General features: G+C 46.4%; 2 protein-coding genes across 3 annotated transcripts in view; both read left to right on the top strand.

Annotated features, from left to right (window-relative positions):
• Nucleotides 1-10,567, top strand: part of LOC142585620 (sodium- and chloride-dependent GABA transporter 1-like) — a 38,051-nt gene extending 27,484 nt beyond the window's left edge. Inside the window, exons 13-16 of one of the 2 annotated variants that reach the window (XR_012829110.1) lie at nt 2,659-2,759; nt 6,884-7,054; nt 8,598-8,866; nt 10,337-10,567. Coding sequence is in view for 1 of the 2 variants with exons in the window: in XM_075696528.1 (XP_075552643.1) it covers nt 2,659-2,759; nt 6,884-7,054; nt 8,598-8,690 (365 nt within the window). In the remaining variant the exon portion in view is untranslated. Of the gene's footprint in view, nt 1-2,658; nt 2,760-6,883; nt 7,055-8,597; nt 10,011-10,336 lie in introns of those variants that run through there. The other variant, XM_075696528.1, reaches the window with a different exon arrangement.
• Nucleotides 10,568-17,921: 7,354 nt separating this feature from the next.
• Nucleotides 17,922-19,278, top strand: part of LOC142585619 (sodium- and chloride-dependent GABA transporter 1-like) — a 34,563-nt gene continuing 33,206 nt past the window's right edge. Inside the window, exon 1 of the mRNA XM_075696526.1 lies at nt 17,922-18,059. The gene's annotated coding sequence lies outside the window, so the exon portion shown is untranslated. The remainder of the gene's footprint in view (nt 18,060-19,278) is intronic.

The raw sequence follows: 19,278 nt of genomic DNA, 5'->3' as shown, positions 1-19,278 counted from the left end.
GGCTCCAATTTTATTGACGCGGTGTAGTAAAGGTTGAGAATAATAACTAATACCGGAAATTGTGAATAAATTACCTAACAATTGGGCAAACTCGTGTTCAAAAAGGAAAGCAAACATTCAAATGACTGCTATATCAGCGTACACGGTCATTCGGTCGACGACGTTGTATTGAAGCTGATATCGACCAGCCACAATTTACACGACGCAAAAAAAGTTTCCGATAAGCCTCGTGAAGCTTGGAGAAGGATCGCGAAGGCACTGGAAGCGTCCCATTGAAGACATATTCAGACTGAGTGATAACAACACAAGTTCGAGAACACACTAGACGTATCTATGCGCGCAGGCAACGGGACAACTCGCGCCTAATTTCGAGCGCCAAACGATAAGACAGCGTGTCAGTGGTGACAAGAAAATAAAGTAAGGCAAACACTTCATTCGGCCTTGATTTCACCACCATCGTCACACACCACTGATTTAGAAACACACGCTGATCACATAAGCGCTGTTCAACTATGTTTTTTTTTCTCGTGTTATACTTAACCGCCTCCACAATTTTGCGGAGGACAACAACTTATTGCCGAACTCCATAATTGGCTTTCGTCCAAAACTTTCCACGCAAGACATCATGCTTCAGCTTAAACACCAAGTTCTGGACCACATACCCAAGAATGGTACCCGGGCTGTCCTGGGCCTTGATCTTATAAAGGCCTTTGACAACGTAGCGCATCAGGCTATACTAGAGAATCTGCAGTACCTAGGTGTGGGCCAGAGGACCTACAACTACATCAAAGATTTCCTCAACCACCGCACAGCGGAACTAAGAATAGGAGAACTACAATCGGACAAGATCCCTCTTGGAAGTCGTGGCACACCGCAGGGATCAGTCTTATCCCCGTTCCTCTTTAATTTAGCGATGATCAGATTACCGGAACAACTTAATCAGATTCCAGGTCTACACCACAGTCTGTATGCCGACGACATTACCCTGTGGGTGGTTAAAGGTAGCGATGGAGATATAGAAACCACGCTGCAACAAGCTGTAGACACGGTTGAAAAGTACGTTACCGACAAAGGCCTCGCCTGCTCCCCGCAAAAATCAGAACTCTTCCTACTCAGAGCCCCTACAAACCGCAAATCCGACACTGCGCCATCCCCAGAAATCACTGTGCGAGCCGGAGGAGGCACGATCCCGGTGGTGACCACCATCCGTGTACTAGGCCTCTTCATGCAAGCTCACGGGCGCAACGGCAACACAATTCATAAACTGGAAGCATGCGTTCAGCAGACGATGCGACTCATTTCAAGAATTGCCAACCGACACTCTGGCATGAAAGAAGCCAACCTCATAAGGTTGGTACAAGCCTTCGTTCTCAGCCGCATCACCTACATCACCCCGTACCTCTGCCTCAAAGCGGCTGAGAGAGAGAAAATAGAGGGGATTATCCGGAGGGCCTATAAACAGGCTCTTGGGCTACCTATAAGAACGGCCAACGCTAAATTGCTAGCCCTAGGTGTGCACAACACCCTCGATGAACTAGTAGAAGCGCACCTTATATCTCAATACGAAAGGCTAGCTCAGAGTGCCGCCGGGCGAAACATCCTCCAGAATCTCGGCATCAACTACGAGTCGATGCAAAGCATTAAAGTAGACATTTCTCACGATCAGAGGCGCCATCTCAAAATTAATCCACTCTCTAAAAACATGCACCCCGAATTCCACAAGGAAAGGAGGGCCGAGCGGTCCAAAGCCCTACATCAGAAATTCCACTCCTTCAAAGACGTAGTCTATGTCGACGCAGCAGAATACATAGAACGCAACTGCATGTCCCTTGCAGTGGTGGACTCCTCAGGTCAAATACGCGCTGGTGGTTCAATTCGCACCAGAAGCTCCGAAACAGCGGAAGAGGCGGCTATCGCTCTGGCAATAGCCTCCACACATTGTCATTACATTATTAGCGATTCCAGAGCAGCAGTACGCAATTTTGCGAAAGGTCGGGTCTCGGCTCCCGTAAAACACATAATAGACACAAACCAACACCCACGACCAATCCAGATCATTTGGGCACCAGCACACTCCTCCCTACCCGGCAACGATGCCGCCCACACCGCCGCTCGAGGACTCGCCAACCGAGCACCCGGACGGCTCACGCTAGGGTCAGGGAGGGATCGCATGGTCAGTTACCAGGAAATAACTCAGCACTACAGGTTAGCCAGGGCAGAGTACCCGCCAGCACACAAATCGCTTAACAAGCGACAAGAAGTAGCTTGGAGACGACTTCAGACGAACACCTACCCCAACCCCGTAGCCTATCACTACTACTACCCGGACCAATACCCTAATACATGTAAGCATTGTAAGCAAAAAGCGGATCTATTCCATATTATGTGGTCGTGCCCAGCCGAAAATCACGCAAATCACGAAATAAGTAGTACTGAGCAGTGGGAGGCCGTGTTGCTCAGCTCCGACCCTGACCTGCAGGCCAAGGTCATCGAGAGAGCTGAAGAAGCCGCCCGGGCCCAGGGGCTCGTGGCTGCCTAACAACAAGGTCATCCGTCAATACCTTGTTTTCAAATAAAGTCTTTACTCACTCACTCTCGTGTTATACAGGCCTCGCGAAAGCAATAATGCTCTGACAGTGACCGAGTCTGTTCATGCAGGGACAAGAAACATATCCGATAACATCAAGGAAATGATCGGTCGCCGACCAATCCTGCTGCTCCGCTTGGGATGGACGCTGTTCATACCGGCCATGTGTGTGGTACGTGACCAGTGATTCCGCTTTCGCGGATCAGTTCAATAACCACTGCGCACCCAAACATGCGCGAACTATCTGCGAAAGTTTTGAACTGAGATAGATAGATAGATAGATAGATAGATAGATAGATAGATAGATAGATAGATAGATAGATAGATAGATAGATAGATAGATAGATAGATAGATAGATAGATAGAAAGAAAGAAAGAAAGAAAGATAGATAGATAGATAGATAGATAGATAGATAGATAGATAGATAGATAGATAGATAGATAGATAGATAGATAGATAGATAGATAGATAGTCTTTACTGATATTTGGATTAAAAGCACTTCTTGTTGGGCTAGTTGGTAGCTGTTCATTATAAAATAGTAAGACGCCGAATAAACGGACACACACAAGAGAAGAGAACAGGACGGGGTGTCCTGTCCTGTTCTCTTCTCTTGTGTGTGCCCGTTTATTTGGCGTCTTTATATTTTATAGTGATATTTGGAGGTTGGGCGAACCACAAGCCAAGCATTCTACACCATACTATTAGGATGAACGATGCAAAAAGAAGTAGAAAGAAAGCAAAACAATAAGGACGATAAGAGGCGAGGACATATAAGACAATACGCCGCGCGCTACAACGGCGCCGAAATTTCCCATAACATTCACTGGACGTCGGAATTGCCTCGAGGCAGCGCTACAGCGCCGCTTCCTCCATCGGTGGTTACCGACATGGAGGAAGGAAAAAGATATGAGGGAGCAACGTGCAACGCGACTGAAGCCAAGGGTGTCGTCCCAACACGTGACCAGAGATACAGGCAGAGCACCCGAGCAGCTGCCGGCCCGAGTGCACATCGATAGAAATCTACCCACAGAACAAACAACCAAGTACCGGGAACCAAACGTCCCGGCAAATCTCGATGCTTGCTCCGTGATCTCGACGCTTGATGTCACGTGTTGGGCCGACACCGAGCAGTGCACTGAGCAAGGGGACTGACGTCAAGGAGCGTTCGCTTGCCAAGGCTGGCTGCGTGACGTAATGCTCTCTCCTATCTTTTTTCCTTCCTGCATGGTTGCCGAGGTCAAAGGTAATAATTAAGAAAGACAGCGCCGATGCGTCTCTGTCTGTCTCTGTCTCGTCTCTGTCACTGTCTCTTTATGAGGTTGGGGATGGGCTGGCGGAGGTGTGCCGCGCCGGTCGGCCTTCTTCCAATGACTCAATGACGTGGCCGTTGCCACGCGCTCGCGGTTTGGTTGCGGCGCCTGTCGTAAAGAGTGTTTTAGCGTTTTAGCTCGTGGCCTCTGTGATCGGGTGACGCGCGGTGCAGCGCGCGCCGCCAGATACCGGAGGCCTTGTTTAGCTTGCATGCATGTCCGACACACGGCTGACTCCGCCGCCGGGCGACCACGCCTCGTCGCAGACTACGCGACGCCGTCCTTCGCGGTGTTTATTCTCGACGCGTTTCTGAGCGCGCTCGCGGTTTATTGGTACCACAGCGAGACCCTGAAATCACGTCGGGATCCCTTTACAAGTGAACATTTGACACTGATTACGTGCTTTGACATAACGAACTGGTGCGAACCAATTTTTTTTCGTGCTGAAACAACATACCCCAATAGTCTGCTTTGTCGCTTCGTGGTGCGTTGCTGATTTATTATATTTAATTTTGTAGTTTGGCCTTCTCATAAACGCTAACGGTTAGTAAATGAACTAACCACAGGGGCGCTAAGTCATTAACTGCAACGCCTTATTAATTACGGAGGTAAAGGATGACTGATTATTCAATCAATAAAATTTAGGCACGAATCGTAGCTGAACTTGCAACTTTTTACGTGCACTGATCACACTGAAGTGTGACCAAACTCACCAGCAGAACACATATTAATTTGTCTATCACAGCGCACAATTAGTACATACAGATATAATGTGAGCGCAGAAATGGCCCAGCCCGCAAACACATTGTGCTGTTACTTCGCGTTGAATATGGCACGCACGGCACACAACAGTGACTATGTCAAGTGCAATGCATAAAACTCTTAAGTAACGCTAAAAAAAAAAGCGGAAGCATTGTGAACTGCATGTCTAGACACATGGATGCAGACAGCAATAACTTTGCAACTCCGCTCATGTGTGGTACAATTGTCTGGGCTTAGGCAGTCCAAACAAAAAGCAACGTAAATTACAAGATATTGTTCTGATTAAACAGACTATCACAATGAACCAATCGTGCATTGTGATTAACAATAGGCATATACGGAAGCGGAACTACCGCGTGGCACTCAATAACCTTTGTGCTTACCGTTTTGATGTTAAATTATACATATTGTCGGCAAAACGTTTCAACTGGTCATATCCAGATGTCCGAAACCCAGAGCAGTCGCCAAAGCAAGAAAGGTTCGTGACCTAAGCGCACGTTAATTAATCCCAGGTAAACGACACCATTACAGAGCGCTCTATAGAGCGACGTCTCTCATATTTCTATAGAGGTCTTTTGCGACGTCAGGCATCATCAGTCAGTCAGTAAGGTAGTTAACGGGTTATTCCACCTTAGCGGAAAATAAACCAGCAGCTGCTATGTAGTAGAGATGACAGTAAGAAGGTCAAACCCAGGAACCAGAAACATAAAAATATCTTCTAGAACACGTGAAGTGATAAATGCTTTGCACTTGCAAGCGTGGCTCAATGGCTATGACGTTCAACTGCTGAGTAACATGCGCTTACCTGTTGTCTTTGGGGAACCGAAAGAACCTGGCGGCGACCCGCCGTGGTTGCTCAGTGGCTATGGTGTTGGGCTGCTGAGCACGAGGTCGCGGGATCGAATCCCGGCCATGGCGGCCGCATTTCGATGGGGGCGAAATGCGAAAACACCCGTGTGCTTAGATTTAGGTGCACGTTAAAGAACCCCAGGTGGTCAAAATTTCCGGAGTCCTCCACTACGGCGTGCCTCATAATCAGAAAGTGGTTTTGGCACGTAAAACCCCAAATATTAAAATTAAAAAAAACCTGGCGGCACTGCTTTGCTCTGGAGTTAAGATGCTTAAGACATCACGCAGGCAGTGCGATGGTCCGCATTCGGCATCTCGTCATCTCCTCTGATGCAGCAACGTTCCCTACGTCTTCCATTCACAGACGCCGACCTGCCCGCTTTCAACGTTTATGCCCATATTCGTGCTTTGCACCGACTAGTAGGCCTCACGCCAATCCACGACACCGACGTTACTGGCGATCGAGCCCATAGCGAGCCGACGAGCGGCGATAAGCGATAAGGGCCAGGAAATACAACAACCACTGCCCGACATGTCCGCGACGTTACGCGCCGCGAATTCAAACGCACCCCCGCCACCTCAAAAAATAAAATAAAAAAAAGAATGCACGGGAAAGGGAACATGATTGTTTCTTTTGGTATGAATTCAGTTTTGTTTTAATAATTTTCAAACATCAAATATTATAAACAATTGACGTGAATACTACATTTACAGTACTGTAGTCAAGAGTTCGACCAAAGTTTGTCTGGTCAGGTAACATGTACGGGCCCCGAAACTTCTCTTTGTTATTTTCACCTTGACTTGGTCAGTGACCGCAATTTCTTCATCATTTACGGTACTCTTTTGATCACCCCGGCAACCGACACAAGTGCGCTATTATCTGAAACTGAATCGTTCTGCTTGCTGCGCTATACTGTTACACATAGGACAAAAAACACAGACACACGTGTGCGTAATTGTGCACATATGTGTCCTGGGCACATGTGTGCCTGTGTTTTTTGTCCTTTATATAACAGTATAGCGCAGCAAGCAGAACGATGCCATACCAACTAGTCCCAGTCGAAGCTTTATTGAACTCAAACTGAAACTAGACCAACTAGACCTCGCTTTTTCACATTTGGCGTACACATGCACAAAACGCTGTCAGGGCGAACGCAGGTATGCAGGCCGGACGATTCCTACGGGGACTAACGCATCCTTTAGAAATCAATGACTTTACATTTAATTTTTGTTGGTGGAAAACTATACGAAGAGACTGACTTTTTCTTTTTGCATGTCGCTCAAACTGCATTCACGTATAGCCACGCACGAGAACGAGCCTTACAAGCTCTGATTAACTAAGTGATGTAGCTGCACCTTCACCCTGCTTGCAGGCCATATTCCTGTTCTCTGTGATCAAGTACCAACCGCTGGTGTACGCTAAGACATATGCGTACCCGTGGTGGGCCGAGATGCTGGGCTGGTTCATGTCCCTGGCCTCTATCATTATGATTCCTGCATACATTGTCTACTTCCTCGTAACCACACCCGGCTCGCTACGACAGGTAAGGCCAGCACTGCAGCGTCAGTAAATATTTATCGATGAACTTTGCTTCACAGTGGCGTACATACCGGGTGTTTCTACGAACACTTTAGAAGTAATATTTAAAAATAGCCGTATTGAAATAAAAGGATGGCTCCTTCGGAGACGTACCGTCAGCGGTGCCGACCACAGGGTGACGGGTGACACGGGGTAATTAATTGCTAGTTAACAAAAACCAATTAATTAACTTTAAATCTTTCAGTTTGAGTGGGCTTATCGTAAATGGGAATTCCAGGCGAGCTCTCCGTACAAGACGTGTCAACATTCTGGATACGGAAAAATGCGATTACCCGCGGCACTGTTTTCTGCTATCTGCTATCTGAACTTCTGCTATCAGAGCGCGCTAAACCGAATCTGGGAGGCTGCAGTGAGCGCAAAGCCACGCCCCTCGAGGCGACGTTCTGCTTACGTCACCCAGCAGCTAGGAGTCAGCGCACTGCGAGAGCGAGGAGCACGGAGCCGCTGCACGCTGGTTGCTTCCTCCTGTCTCATTAATTAGATTTTTAATTGATAACCTCAGATGACATGCAGTAATTGTGGAATCGAAGTGAGCCGGTATACACAGTACATTGTAGTTTGCCGCGCAAGCATTGTCCGCCTCGAGGAGACGTGGAATTGCACTCTCTGCCTCAGACGATTACTGCTTACAATTTGTCAGTAAAATGGGAACAAGTTGTGTAGTTGTTGCACACGGAGGTACCTCCCCCAGATACAGACTACAGTTACCCAGTTACAAAATAGATGCACCTTCCGCAATTTTGTGCTTCCCATGCTGGGATACATTTTGTGGTGACTTGCTGGTTGCATTGGTGTTTAACAAAAGTTATATGGAATGACTTGCAATATCTGCAGATTCGTTTCTTTCTTTCTTTTCTTCTTTCTTTCTATCTTTCTCTCTGTCTTTCTTATTTTGTGTTTTTGTTTTTCGATGAGAGCGTTTTCTTTGGCAACTTAAGATTGATTTGGGGTTCGTGGGGTCTGGGCTTCTGGCCACCTTTGTTCCGTAAATCAGACAATTTGAGGCATTCTAGTGTACATATATGACCGCGAAAAAGGCACCAGAATGAAGCTTGGAACGAAAGAGCTGCACCACGTCAGCTCTAGCTATACATGGAGCTGTAAACATACATAATTAGCGCAAGAAGGCCGAAATTAAACCCTGATGGCCCAAATGGACCAATCCCGGAGATAGTGCAATTTAAAAATGTGGGCCGATCCCGGCTGTATTGCAGCACAAACAATCCACATGCTGCGCTAATGCGCTCCAGCCGACTTTGTCTTTCTTCAATGTCAACCGCTGTTGAGTCGTCTTTCTTTTTCATTTTTTTTTCTTTGAACATCTTCAAATTGTAAGATGTTTTTGATACGCATGGCGAAAAGCAGTCTGTAATATGCTATTCTGGTCTTTCGCTGTTTGAAACTGTGGGGTCACCGCGATCATTCTTTCTCGCTCATTTTCCTTTTCCTTCTTTTCTTTCTTTCTTTTTTTTTTAACCTTTCCCCAGAGAATCCGAGCGGGCTTATCTCCCCAGCTGGTGGAACGTAACCTGTCGGAGAAAGAGAAGTTTTCATTCAGTAACGCTGCCATTCGAACGTGATCGATCGCGACCAATTTCGTCCAAATCATCGAAATCATCACGCACCTGTTTCGACGTCACCACCCACAGCGCTTCATCCGTTCGTCACCTCTGCAAACTACGTCAGCCACATCTTTCTGAGCATTCGCGGGTGTATACGTGGGTGACATTAACGTGTACGGACTCGAAGACTACCGGTACGTAATGCATATATCTTAGTCGCAAACGAGGACGCAAGGCATTCACACCTGCTCATGTTTTCGTGCCTTTGAGAGCGATGACTGCCGTCCTTGTTCTGTTTGCTCGTTATATTGAAGTATACGAAAATATAAATGTCAAAACAGTAAGCGATTGAAGAATGGATTATTAATGCAATTAAGGCTAGCAATTGTTTGCCATGGGCAATTGCCCTCGAACATTTGTAAAGAACTATAGTCATATAGTGAACTATCTCCCTCTCTTTTTTTTTAAACGCATTGGCATGCTGTAACAAATGAACAGGTGTGACGAACGTATCTATTTTGGTTGAATATATTGCGTTGAACACGGACGCGTGGGTGAATTTGTTGAAAGCGCTTTTTGTTCTTGTACAGTTGTTTCGTATACCTTTCACATGTCCACGGCGATTGCTAAGTTCTACCCGATCCTGCTGGGTGCCGATAAAGCCCTACAATATATATTAATAAACGAGCCAAGTCTTCCGTATTCGCTGTAGTCACGTGCAGTCAATGTCACGTGCATTTATGTACCGCCGTCAACAGCCGGTCCGCACTGGGTTGAGGTGGCGTCCGGTGGGAGCTTGCAGCGCCGGTATCACACGTAGTATAATAACGGTACTTTTCAGTCTTCCTTTTCCCCCGTGTTGTTCGCGAGTGGAATAACCTGGATGCATCTATATATAACACAGTATCGCAGTCTGATTGTGTTAGCTTATTGGAAGATGAAATAAGTAGTTAGGAAAAAAAAATTGTTCTTATGTACATATAGTCGTCGGAACTCCCATTTTCTGAACTATAGCTAAACGTTTACCTACTTTGTTTCTTTCTCTGTTTTTTATAACATCGTAATAATCTTTACGTACATGTAACCTGAAGTGTACTATTTATGTGAGTTGCTCTTGTTATTCATAATATTATTCTTCAAAATTGTGCATTGAACCTGTTTGATGTATTTCCCTTTACATGTTTTGATGTTCTTACCGTTCGGTATATAAAACATGCATTGTATGTATAATCATATGCCCACCTGCTATGGTCTCGACATGAGACTGGCAGTATTGTAAATAAATAAAAATAAATAAATAAATGTGACGGTAACAAAAGTGTACCCATTCATCTTGAAATTCTCTTTCTTTTTTCTCTCAATTGAAAGTACGAGAGGTAACATTGGCATGCAGCTGAAAGAATGTAGATGCCAACTTAAAAGCAGCTGGATCGCCGAAACAGTAAAAACTTTTCAGCTGCGAAATTTTTCTCAAGAACCCGAGTGAGTACGTTTGTATGGCTACACGCTTCTTTCGATAGACGTACCCCCATATACTTTTTTTCTTTCGTTAATCTTTCTCTACCTTGAGGACTTGCGCGCATGTACCTCGTTCGGTTAAAATACAAGATACGGACGGACGAAACAAGGGGACGTGGTTTCTCGCATTCCTTAGTGTTACGCAGATCGTTGCCCCGGCTGTGGCAGCTCGCCCACAATCTTCCACGTCACGATTGAGTGCACTGCAAACCTCTTTCCTCCCTTGCCAACTCTCCTTTACGCCCTACGCAACAAAGAGCTGTGGGACGATGCCCTCCGCGACGGACCTCCCGAGCTCCTCCGAGCTGTGATACAACGGGCTCGAAACATCGCCGAAATCATCTTAGGGACCCTGGACTGAGGGTTCCTCCCACACTGCTCTCGCCATTCAAATATTATTAATAAATATGTTTTTCTCTCTCTTGCGAGCATTGCGCTAATTGAAGGGGGCAGGAGGGAGGGATGAACGGGGGCACCACTACCCCTTATCTTTTAAGGAGGGGCTCGGTACCTCCTCAGCAGGTGAACTGTAGCCCTGCGGCACCCATTCGACAAGCGCTGGAGGGTGTCGTACTTTCTCCGGCATCAATGTTTGTTTTCCTTTCTGTTTTTCTTTTTTTTGCCGTATACTTCTGACTAAGAAGAAAAAAAAAGAGCCTTTCGCGAATCCTAATTCTTCGTGCTCTATACATAGAGAGGGGCTTGAATTTGGCATTCTTGACGCCATGAGGTAGCGTACGAGGGTTTATTGGCTAGTTGTCTGGCTCTTCAGCTCGCGTGCTATGCGTGACGCCTGCGGTTAAAAGGATGTTCCACGTCCGCCACGATGGCCACGAGCAGCGCTCGCTAACAATCTCAGGGCTAGATATTGCACACACGTGCACAAATACCCAAGAAAGTGGTGGGGAGGATGATCGCCACGTTAGTTTAGTGGGTAAAGGGTCGCACGTGTTAAAGCGAAAGACGTGGGTTCAGTCCCCACCTGCGACGAGATATATTTTCGCTCGCCTTCACGTCCCGTTACCTTATTATTTCTACGTTTAAGTTAAACAAAACAAATAACTTCCCCTATGGTCTCCCTATAGCTTCAGTGACTGTTCACATCACTGATCTCCACTAGGGGGTTCTGGATGGCGCATCGCCGCTTTCGGGGCCGCGCGCTCACACGGCAACCGGAAGTGACCGAAAGTGTGCGTGCTTGTCCCGGAAGTCGGCGTCTGCTGTGGTTTTCAACGGCGGAGTTGGCGTTTTTGCTTGCGATTTGTTGCAATTAGAACTGCACAGTTCAAATTGGCTATTGGAAGAACACGTAGTGAACGTTTAAAGGCGTAAAATATAACGTTTTCTGCTTGTATATCGTAGCAGTGCTCCCTAGAAATAGTAGCAGCAGCTCGAACGAAATATGAATAACACGATCTGGCGGGCTTGTTGGACCCAGTGGTTGGACCGTCCTGTCCGCCTTCTGTCCTTTTTCCTAACCGGGCTCGCGCTGCTGAAATCGTGTTGATAGTTCAGCGCTCTGTCCTGTCCGCCTTCTGTCTTTTTTCCTAACCGTGTTCGCGCTGCTGAAACAGTATGGAACGAAATATGGGCGGTCCTGTCGCTAAGCGGCTGATCAAGGCAGCCAGTTCAGCAGAATTTACTTTCAGTCGGAACTAGTTGGCCGATTGTAAACGAAAATTCATCGCTTTTGCAGCGCGTTTAAGATAAAAATAACCTCAAACTCGCTCTGATGCTTGTTTCTAGGCGGTAACTTAGTACTAAATGGCATTTCAAAAAGGGACAAGAGACCTACGCTTGAGCTAGCACAGCCGGGCATTATTGCTGTTTTCAGAGTACACAGCACACATGCAGTAGTTACCTTTCTTTGAAGGGTGGAGGGGTCTTCCAGAGAAGTCTGGTTGAAATGTTGGATAGCAGACTGAGGCTCCTCCCTCAAATCATTTGTGTGTTGTTCAACTTTACAACCTCTATGTGCACTGTTAGCTCTTTTGGAGGTTTCATAACTTAAACCAACCTGCCACAGTGCCGTATCAAGATTTTAATATGCGTTGCAGAGCAGGTGGTCAAACACTTTCTGCAGCCCTTAGCTACAATATGCTGTGCTGTTGGATCTACCTTGGAAATGGTAACCTGTAACGAGCTCCAAAACCTGATGGGTAATGGCTGCAGCCTATGAACGTATGTTATGGTTTTCTAGGGACCAACAACTATCTACAAATGGTCATCTCTTTACCAGTCATCATTCAGGTCTTGAAAAACAACTAGAAGAAAACATCAGCGCACTTAACTTACATGTGTTTGAAGCCTTGACTAGGAACTAAATAAGTACACAAATAAAACATGGTTTATTTCACTCGAAAATTGGCAGTTTTCTCACATCACATATTACATTACCTTATTGGTGGTTGAAAAGTACCAAATTCGTCAAGCTCTTGCGGATGTTTGGGCCGTTGATCTTTGCTGTTGCTTGCTTTGCAGCGTGGTGCATTCTAATCTTGATGTAGCATCCAATGACACATTTAACCAGACGCACAAAATGATTTGAGTCAGCAGCTGACTCAAACATGTGCTCGTGCAGTTCTGGATACAGCTGGCCGAGCCGAGTTGCCGAGAGCTCACCCATGACCTTGGCTGTCAAGGCGCTATCCACATTTTGTCTCTTTGAAAGGCTACCGCCATTAACTTTTTCCTGGAGACGAATGACCTTCTCGGTCATCTCGCAGATATACGAGGTGGATGATGATGGCTTGGCAAGGCCTCCGCGGTTCTTCCTGTTCAAAAGCGCTGAAGAACATGCCTCTGCAATAGTAGCTGAGTGGCATAGGGTGCATGGGATCTTGCGCTCTACCATACGGCACACAAATCCAGCAATGTATCGTACAACATTTTCTAAGTAGGGAAACAATACAGGGAGCTTTCCAACTTCCGCATCAAGTTCACTTTCACTTGGAAAGTCAGCGTGTTGCATGAGGTCTTCGGTGCCATTCAATTTTGCTGTCGCCATGTCTAGCTCATCAGCACAAATGTGGCTGGACACGTACAGGATGCGTGTCTCATCAAGAGATGTGCAATTGCCTGCACCGCCTTTGATTTGGTTGCGGGTGACGAGTCGCTTGTATGCAGATACAAATTGTGCCACTGTGGGATTATTGTTCCATCCCCCTCTTGCTCGCACAGCAGCAAAGAAGAGTTCAATGTGATCCTGGGAAAGCTTGTAAGTCAGCAGGTAGCGCAACAGAGGAGCTTCACTCAAGAGGAGAGTGGATGCCAGGCATTTTACACTCTCAATCGTAATAAGGAAGACAAGAAATGGAGTTTTTCTTGGTGTCTTGAAGACAGGCGTGCCAATTACATCAGTGAGGCCCTTTATGTAGCTGTTTGCTTCTTCAAAAAAACTCATCCATGTTCCCTTGTTGGCAGGTCGGAGTGGGGCCTTGAAATTCTTGGCAATAGGGTTGCGTGAATTTAGGTAGTCAAAAAGCCTGTCAAACAAGCGAATAAACTTCACTGTTGCTTCGGAGTGTTTGAATTGCGGGAGTTTTAAATCTTCCCGACAGAAATCTAGGGCGTCAGCAACACTGGAGCTCAAAGTTTGAACAGCGAGGTTCACCTTCATTTTCTGCCTATGCCACTCAATGTGAGCTGCACGAAGTTTTGTAGCAGCGTGGAGGCCTTCTTTCTCTTGCACGTCGTGCAGCTGGCGGATATAGTGCCATTGCACCGATCCTCCCGAGGCGTCTTTCAGGCACTCAAGTGAAGCCAGAGCGTTTCTGACCAGCTTAGCCATGTGGCATGCATCCAGAAGACAGTACACCTTTCCACTGGTCACAGGGTGGGGGAATGATGTTCACATTGCCGATTCGTCCTCAAGTTTGGCACCCAAATCTTTAAACATAGTGAAATTGCATCGGAGGCCATCACAAGTGATGGATGTGACATGCACTCCTGTGTCGTGCAACTTGGTAAGACATAACTTCACTATATTTGCACGTTCCTTTCCCGAGAGACCATTGATCAGGAAATAACCGCAGGGTATCTTCCAGTGAGAATCCAGAGATACAAGCACGAAAACTAGTGCTTCAGATGCAACTGCATTGCTGTCATCATCTACCTCATTTCCAATATCAACGTAGCCTCTGAACTTCTTTCCGTCCCATTCAAGATGCTTCCTGATGGCCATTTCGTCGACCACAAGATTGCATAGAAGTTCTTTGTTCTTGTTCTTGGCCTCATTGGCTTTTGATTTGATAGCATTTAGAGCTTCACCAGTGAAACCAGCTTCACCATTTACAGAACTATACCACTTGGTAATTGTTGATGGATGCGGCAGCGCACAATCAAAAGTTTCTCTCACATAGTTGTAGGCTTTTGTTGAGTAAAATTGCAGTGTAAGTGCAAACATGCGCAACATAGGGGGTATTTTTCTCGGCTGTACTTGACAGACTTATCTCCTTCTGCTGGTGCATGTTTCAAAAGGCGTTGCATGATCTCTAGAGGCGCGCCTGAAAAACATCTTTCAAGCATTGCAGAGGCATCTTCTGAAACAAGGTTCTTCTCTTTGAGATCACTAATTATCTCAGTGAATGTGCACACCTTTTTTCTCAGTCGGCGCTCTCGTTCAAGGCTCAGCTTCAGCTTTTTCTTGACACCAACTACTGAGTCCACACAGAGATCCATTTTCCTCTTTAATGTCTTAGGAGACTCGAATACGGCGTAGTTGTGATCAGAGAGCTGTAAATAAACCACAGGGAGTTAAAGCTTTTACAGGTACAATGTGCAGAAAATTATGAGAGCTGAAAGCAGACATCTAGCGACACACAGACATCACAGCCAAGTAGAGCTAGTATATTTCAACCCATCAAACAAATTTTCAAAATACTTCAACTAGAATAGCACTGTGGCTTTTGCGTAGAATTCCTTTTCTTTGAAAATGTGAAAATACACTAAGATAGTTCTCGTTTAATAAAAATGCCACAATAGTAATGCCTTAGGGAGGCTAAAGCATATGAATTTGATTATGGTGAGGTGACAAAGACTTACATTAGCTAAGTTGTCCTCAGTTGATGTACGAGTGCTAGTTGTCGGCTCATTCTCTGGTGTCGTGTCCTCAGCCGGGGTTCTTTCTTTTGGTGGTTTCCTCCCAGCCGTTTTCTGAAACAGCCATGTGAATGGTGCTCAGTTCTTACCAAGACTGCATAACAGTAAAAAAAAAAAGTAATGCTGGCCACAACAACACAAATGTGGGACATAGTGTGAGCATGGTAACACCATTATTTGCCTACCTACGGTACAGCTCAGAGTATGTAAAAAAAAAAAAACTTGGCGAAATGAATAGGATACACTAGCAATCTGGATCATCAGCACTGTAAACATCTCACTAAATTTCTTTCTTCACAGTGTAATGCCGGTTTAGTTTAATGTGGCCACCCAGTGCTCTCAATTTAGTTCGGGCCATTCGAGATAAGACTGCCAAGGCGGTCGCGCACAAGCCTCTGCTATAAGAAAGAAAATCTATTCTTAGGGAAAACCTCAGGTGTACTCATCCCCATGCTTGTGCAGAGCTTTGGAGAGGTGTGCCCAGCTGCTCTTAGTCTGGGAAAATGAAACTGACCAAGCACTTTGTGCGTTTGTGCACTCACTATAGCGCAAGCATTGTCTTGGGAAACCAAGTACCTGAACAAGGATGTAATTTCTGTGCGGCATCGAGGAGTTCCAGCGTTCTAGGCAAGTGTTCTGACTATACCCCGGGCGAGCGAATACAACGGCACAGCTTTATTCTAGTTTGATATGTTTTAGGGAACATCAACTCAGAATCGTCCTACCTTCTGCAGATGTTTTGGGAAAGAAAACAGCGTGGGAACTGCGTCACGTAGAAGACGTATCCTTGCGCCCGTTCGATCAAAGCAACCCTCCTCGAAGTGGTCACTACAGAGTCTGCTGCCAGGAGATGGTGTTCATTTGTCCCTCTTTAGGTTCACGACCCACCGCTGATACAGCTGAGGGTTTGAACGTGGAAACCTGCATAAGACGAGAAACACAACCTCTATACATGACAAGCGGTCGCGTTTTCGCCGTGTGTCGCATAAAGTCAACATGAATGCGTAATACTTACGCGTGAAATGTCTTCCCAGATGTCTTCTCCGGCCTGCTTGTGCAGTTTATAGCGCAGCAAGCAGGCATTTTCTCGAAAAAAAAAGAACAAATACCGGCGAAACGGCGAAACGGCAGCTACTACCATGTAAACACGGCGGCCATTTGCCAGACTTCCGGGATATGACCTAGAACTTCCGGTAGCCGTGCGAAGGCACGCTCAAAGCGCCATCCAGAACCCTAGTGGAGATCAGTGGTTCACATAGTTGTGACTAACAAAAATGAAACCCTTCGGATATCTCATTATGCTAGGGAGAGTATCCAGCATCCTCCCCTTCAGTCTTCGGGGCTTTCGACGAACGAGTGTCCTACCAATGTCCCACTCACACTGACCTGGGAGAGTCTACAAAGGTTGCGCCTAATGTTCCGATATCTCAATATGCAGAGCGTGACAAGATTAGAAAATATGCAAAGTTCACTCACGCTCCAGCAAGACTTCGTGCTCCGTCCAAGTGCTCCACGCTTCGTGAAAGGTCAATGCTGGCAGCGGGACACGGCTTACATCGACTGGTGACACACCACAGCAATTCAGCGTACAGCCGCGGCGCCATGCAGTCTCTGGAATCGCTACGTCGTGGTTCCCTCCGCGAAACCACGCGTTTCTTGCAGAAAGACTGCGAAAGCACAGCCTGTGGATCGACCCGCAAGCTTACGCGTCTAACGGTGTCGTCCTGGGCCTTTCAAATATATGCAAGCCGCGTTCTCGCTTTCTCTAATTTGGCACGCATGCTGGAGCTCTGGGCTTACGCAAGATGAACCGCGAATCAGTCATCAACGTGCACGCGTCACACCCTCCGTGTCAAAGTGTCGCGCTTCAAGGCGCATTTTTTGCAATAAACAGCTGACTTAACATGATGCTTCGGTGAAAGGTGAAAGCCGTCGCCTCTTTCTCTCTTCCTTTTTCTCATCTTTTTTTATTCTTTTCCGCAATGGGAGCGCTCCACGTGGAGCGGGACAAGCAAATGAATGCATTGTCTTGCTTTTTAACGATGCTAAGAAAAACGCGTCGACTTGATAAAGAAAGCGAAAGACGAAGAGGTGTGCCAAGAAATAAAAATAAAAGCAAGAATGAGTCCTATTCTCCTTCCTAGAACAACCTCCCGTGACACTCCCCACTTTTTTCTTTTTTCTTTACACTATCGACATATGAACGATGTCAAACGAGGCCAAACACACTGTTTTGTCAACAAACGTATGCTCATTTTGCAATGCTTTCATGCTGGCGAATATTGCAGACCTTCAACTTGAGGTATATATTCCAGACGCTATTCGATTTCGATTGCAGAGTGAAGTTCTACGACCGAGCAGTCGAGAGATTGTTCAGACGGCCGAAGCTGGGGCTCAAATTTCGGCGAAACAGGCGCCCAGTCGCTCCCCTGACAGATCCATCACGCTGAGTACGAATGGCGCAACGCATTGACGTAAACGACATACTGCTAATGAACGAGAAGATAAAAGGCACAGCCTTGCAGTGCCTTGAGAAATGCGAATTTGCTGTCCTTTCTTGAAGTGCGCACAGAAAACCCCCCGCAGGCAGGTTTCTCAATGAGACAGCGCTGTTCTGTGGGGTGATTTCACAAGCACCATCCGTTCTTCAGCCGGAACGACTCGGTTTTCAAACGATTTTTGCCATTTGTGCAGTCGCGGCTGGATTTACTTTCACCTGCCCACGCACCTTCATCGGGGACAGCCGAGACTCAGCAAAGGAGGCTACAGGTAACGCAATTATTTATTCCTAATAAATGAGAAGATAAAAGAAATGCCACCGTCTGTCTCGTATCCGAAGTATCATATGTCTAACCCCGAGATGCTCGTTACAGAAATACGATATCCTCTAATTTAATGGCTAACCTTGATTGGTGGGCTTAGCGACTAGAGGTGACTCCGGGAACTGAAGTGCGATCCGAAGTCGTCAGAGTTCACCGACGATCTTGGGCGAGAGCTTTCGAGCTCCACGAGAGTTTGGCTCTAAAATGTCTAGCGAGGCCTTAGAGCAAATTACGCTTCACGGTATTGAAAACAAGTGTTAAGTAAGTATAATGCGTTATGTATGTTTGATCAAAGCTCGACCAGTACCGTGAATGCTGTAGCTGTAGTAAACACGCTATTCACCGAGCGAAGCTGAAGTCTTCTCACGAAGGTAAGCTTTGTCTTAATTTTACTTCTTTATCTCTCCTGACGTGCCCACAAGTCTGTAAACTGCAACTTTTCAAGGTGATACAATAACTTTCGGGATTGATGTCTGTTTTAGACATATATCCTCAAATTACTCCGTGTTTAGAGTATGTTTTGCGGGTAACGAGTTGGAAATGTATTTTTTTTCTTTGGATAGAATCGCAAACAAGCGACAACAGCAACAACAACAAAAGAAAATTGCCGAGCAGGCTGTATCGGGTACGCAGCCATAATGGGGTATGTGATACGACTTGTGGGTGGCGCTGATGGTGTATAGGTACCGGGGTACAGAATCAAATAACGTAACTAAATGAACAAGTGACATGCATTGACTCATTTCAAAGCTTACATGCTCAACTTATGATACAGCTATCTTGCTGTCGTGCCCGCTCACTCTTCCTAGTGGGCCCGCCGCGGCCGAAAATGGCGAGCGCGAATCGGCTTACCAGGCTTCTGCCTTGATGCCTGGCTCTCTTCACGCCATTTGTCGACCCTACATGTCGAACGAGGCATCGCCATAGACGAGCAAATCGTCAAATTTCTGCAACAAATTGCACACTTGTAAGCCTTATGACTCCCGACGAGCACAGGTTTTAGTTTGATGGATTATACTCACTGTGGCAGAGTGAACAATCCCAAACGCGATCACTCCTGCTCGGATCAACGAATGTACTGCCGAGCTATGGCGTCTCAACGCCGAGCAAAACGCTAAATTTAACTCCGATTGCGTCATGCTTGGCGCGACGACGGTACCATGCAT

The sequence above is a fragment of the Dermacentor variabilis genome, chromosome 6 (genome assembly GCF_050947875.1).
Source record: "Dermacentor variabilis isolate Ectoservices chromosome 6, ASM5094787v1, whole genome shotgun sequence".
NCBI classification, from domain to species: Eukaryota; Metazoa; Arthropoda; class Arachnida; order Ixodida; family Ixodidae; genus Dermacentor; species Dermacentor variabilis.
This window is presented reverse-complemented; position numbering and strand designations above follow the sequence as displayed.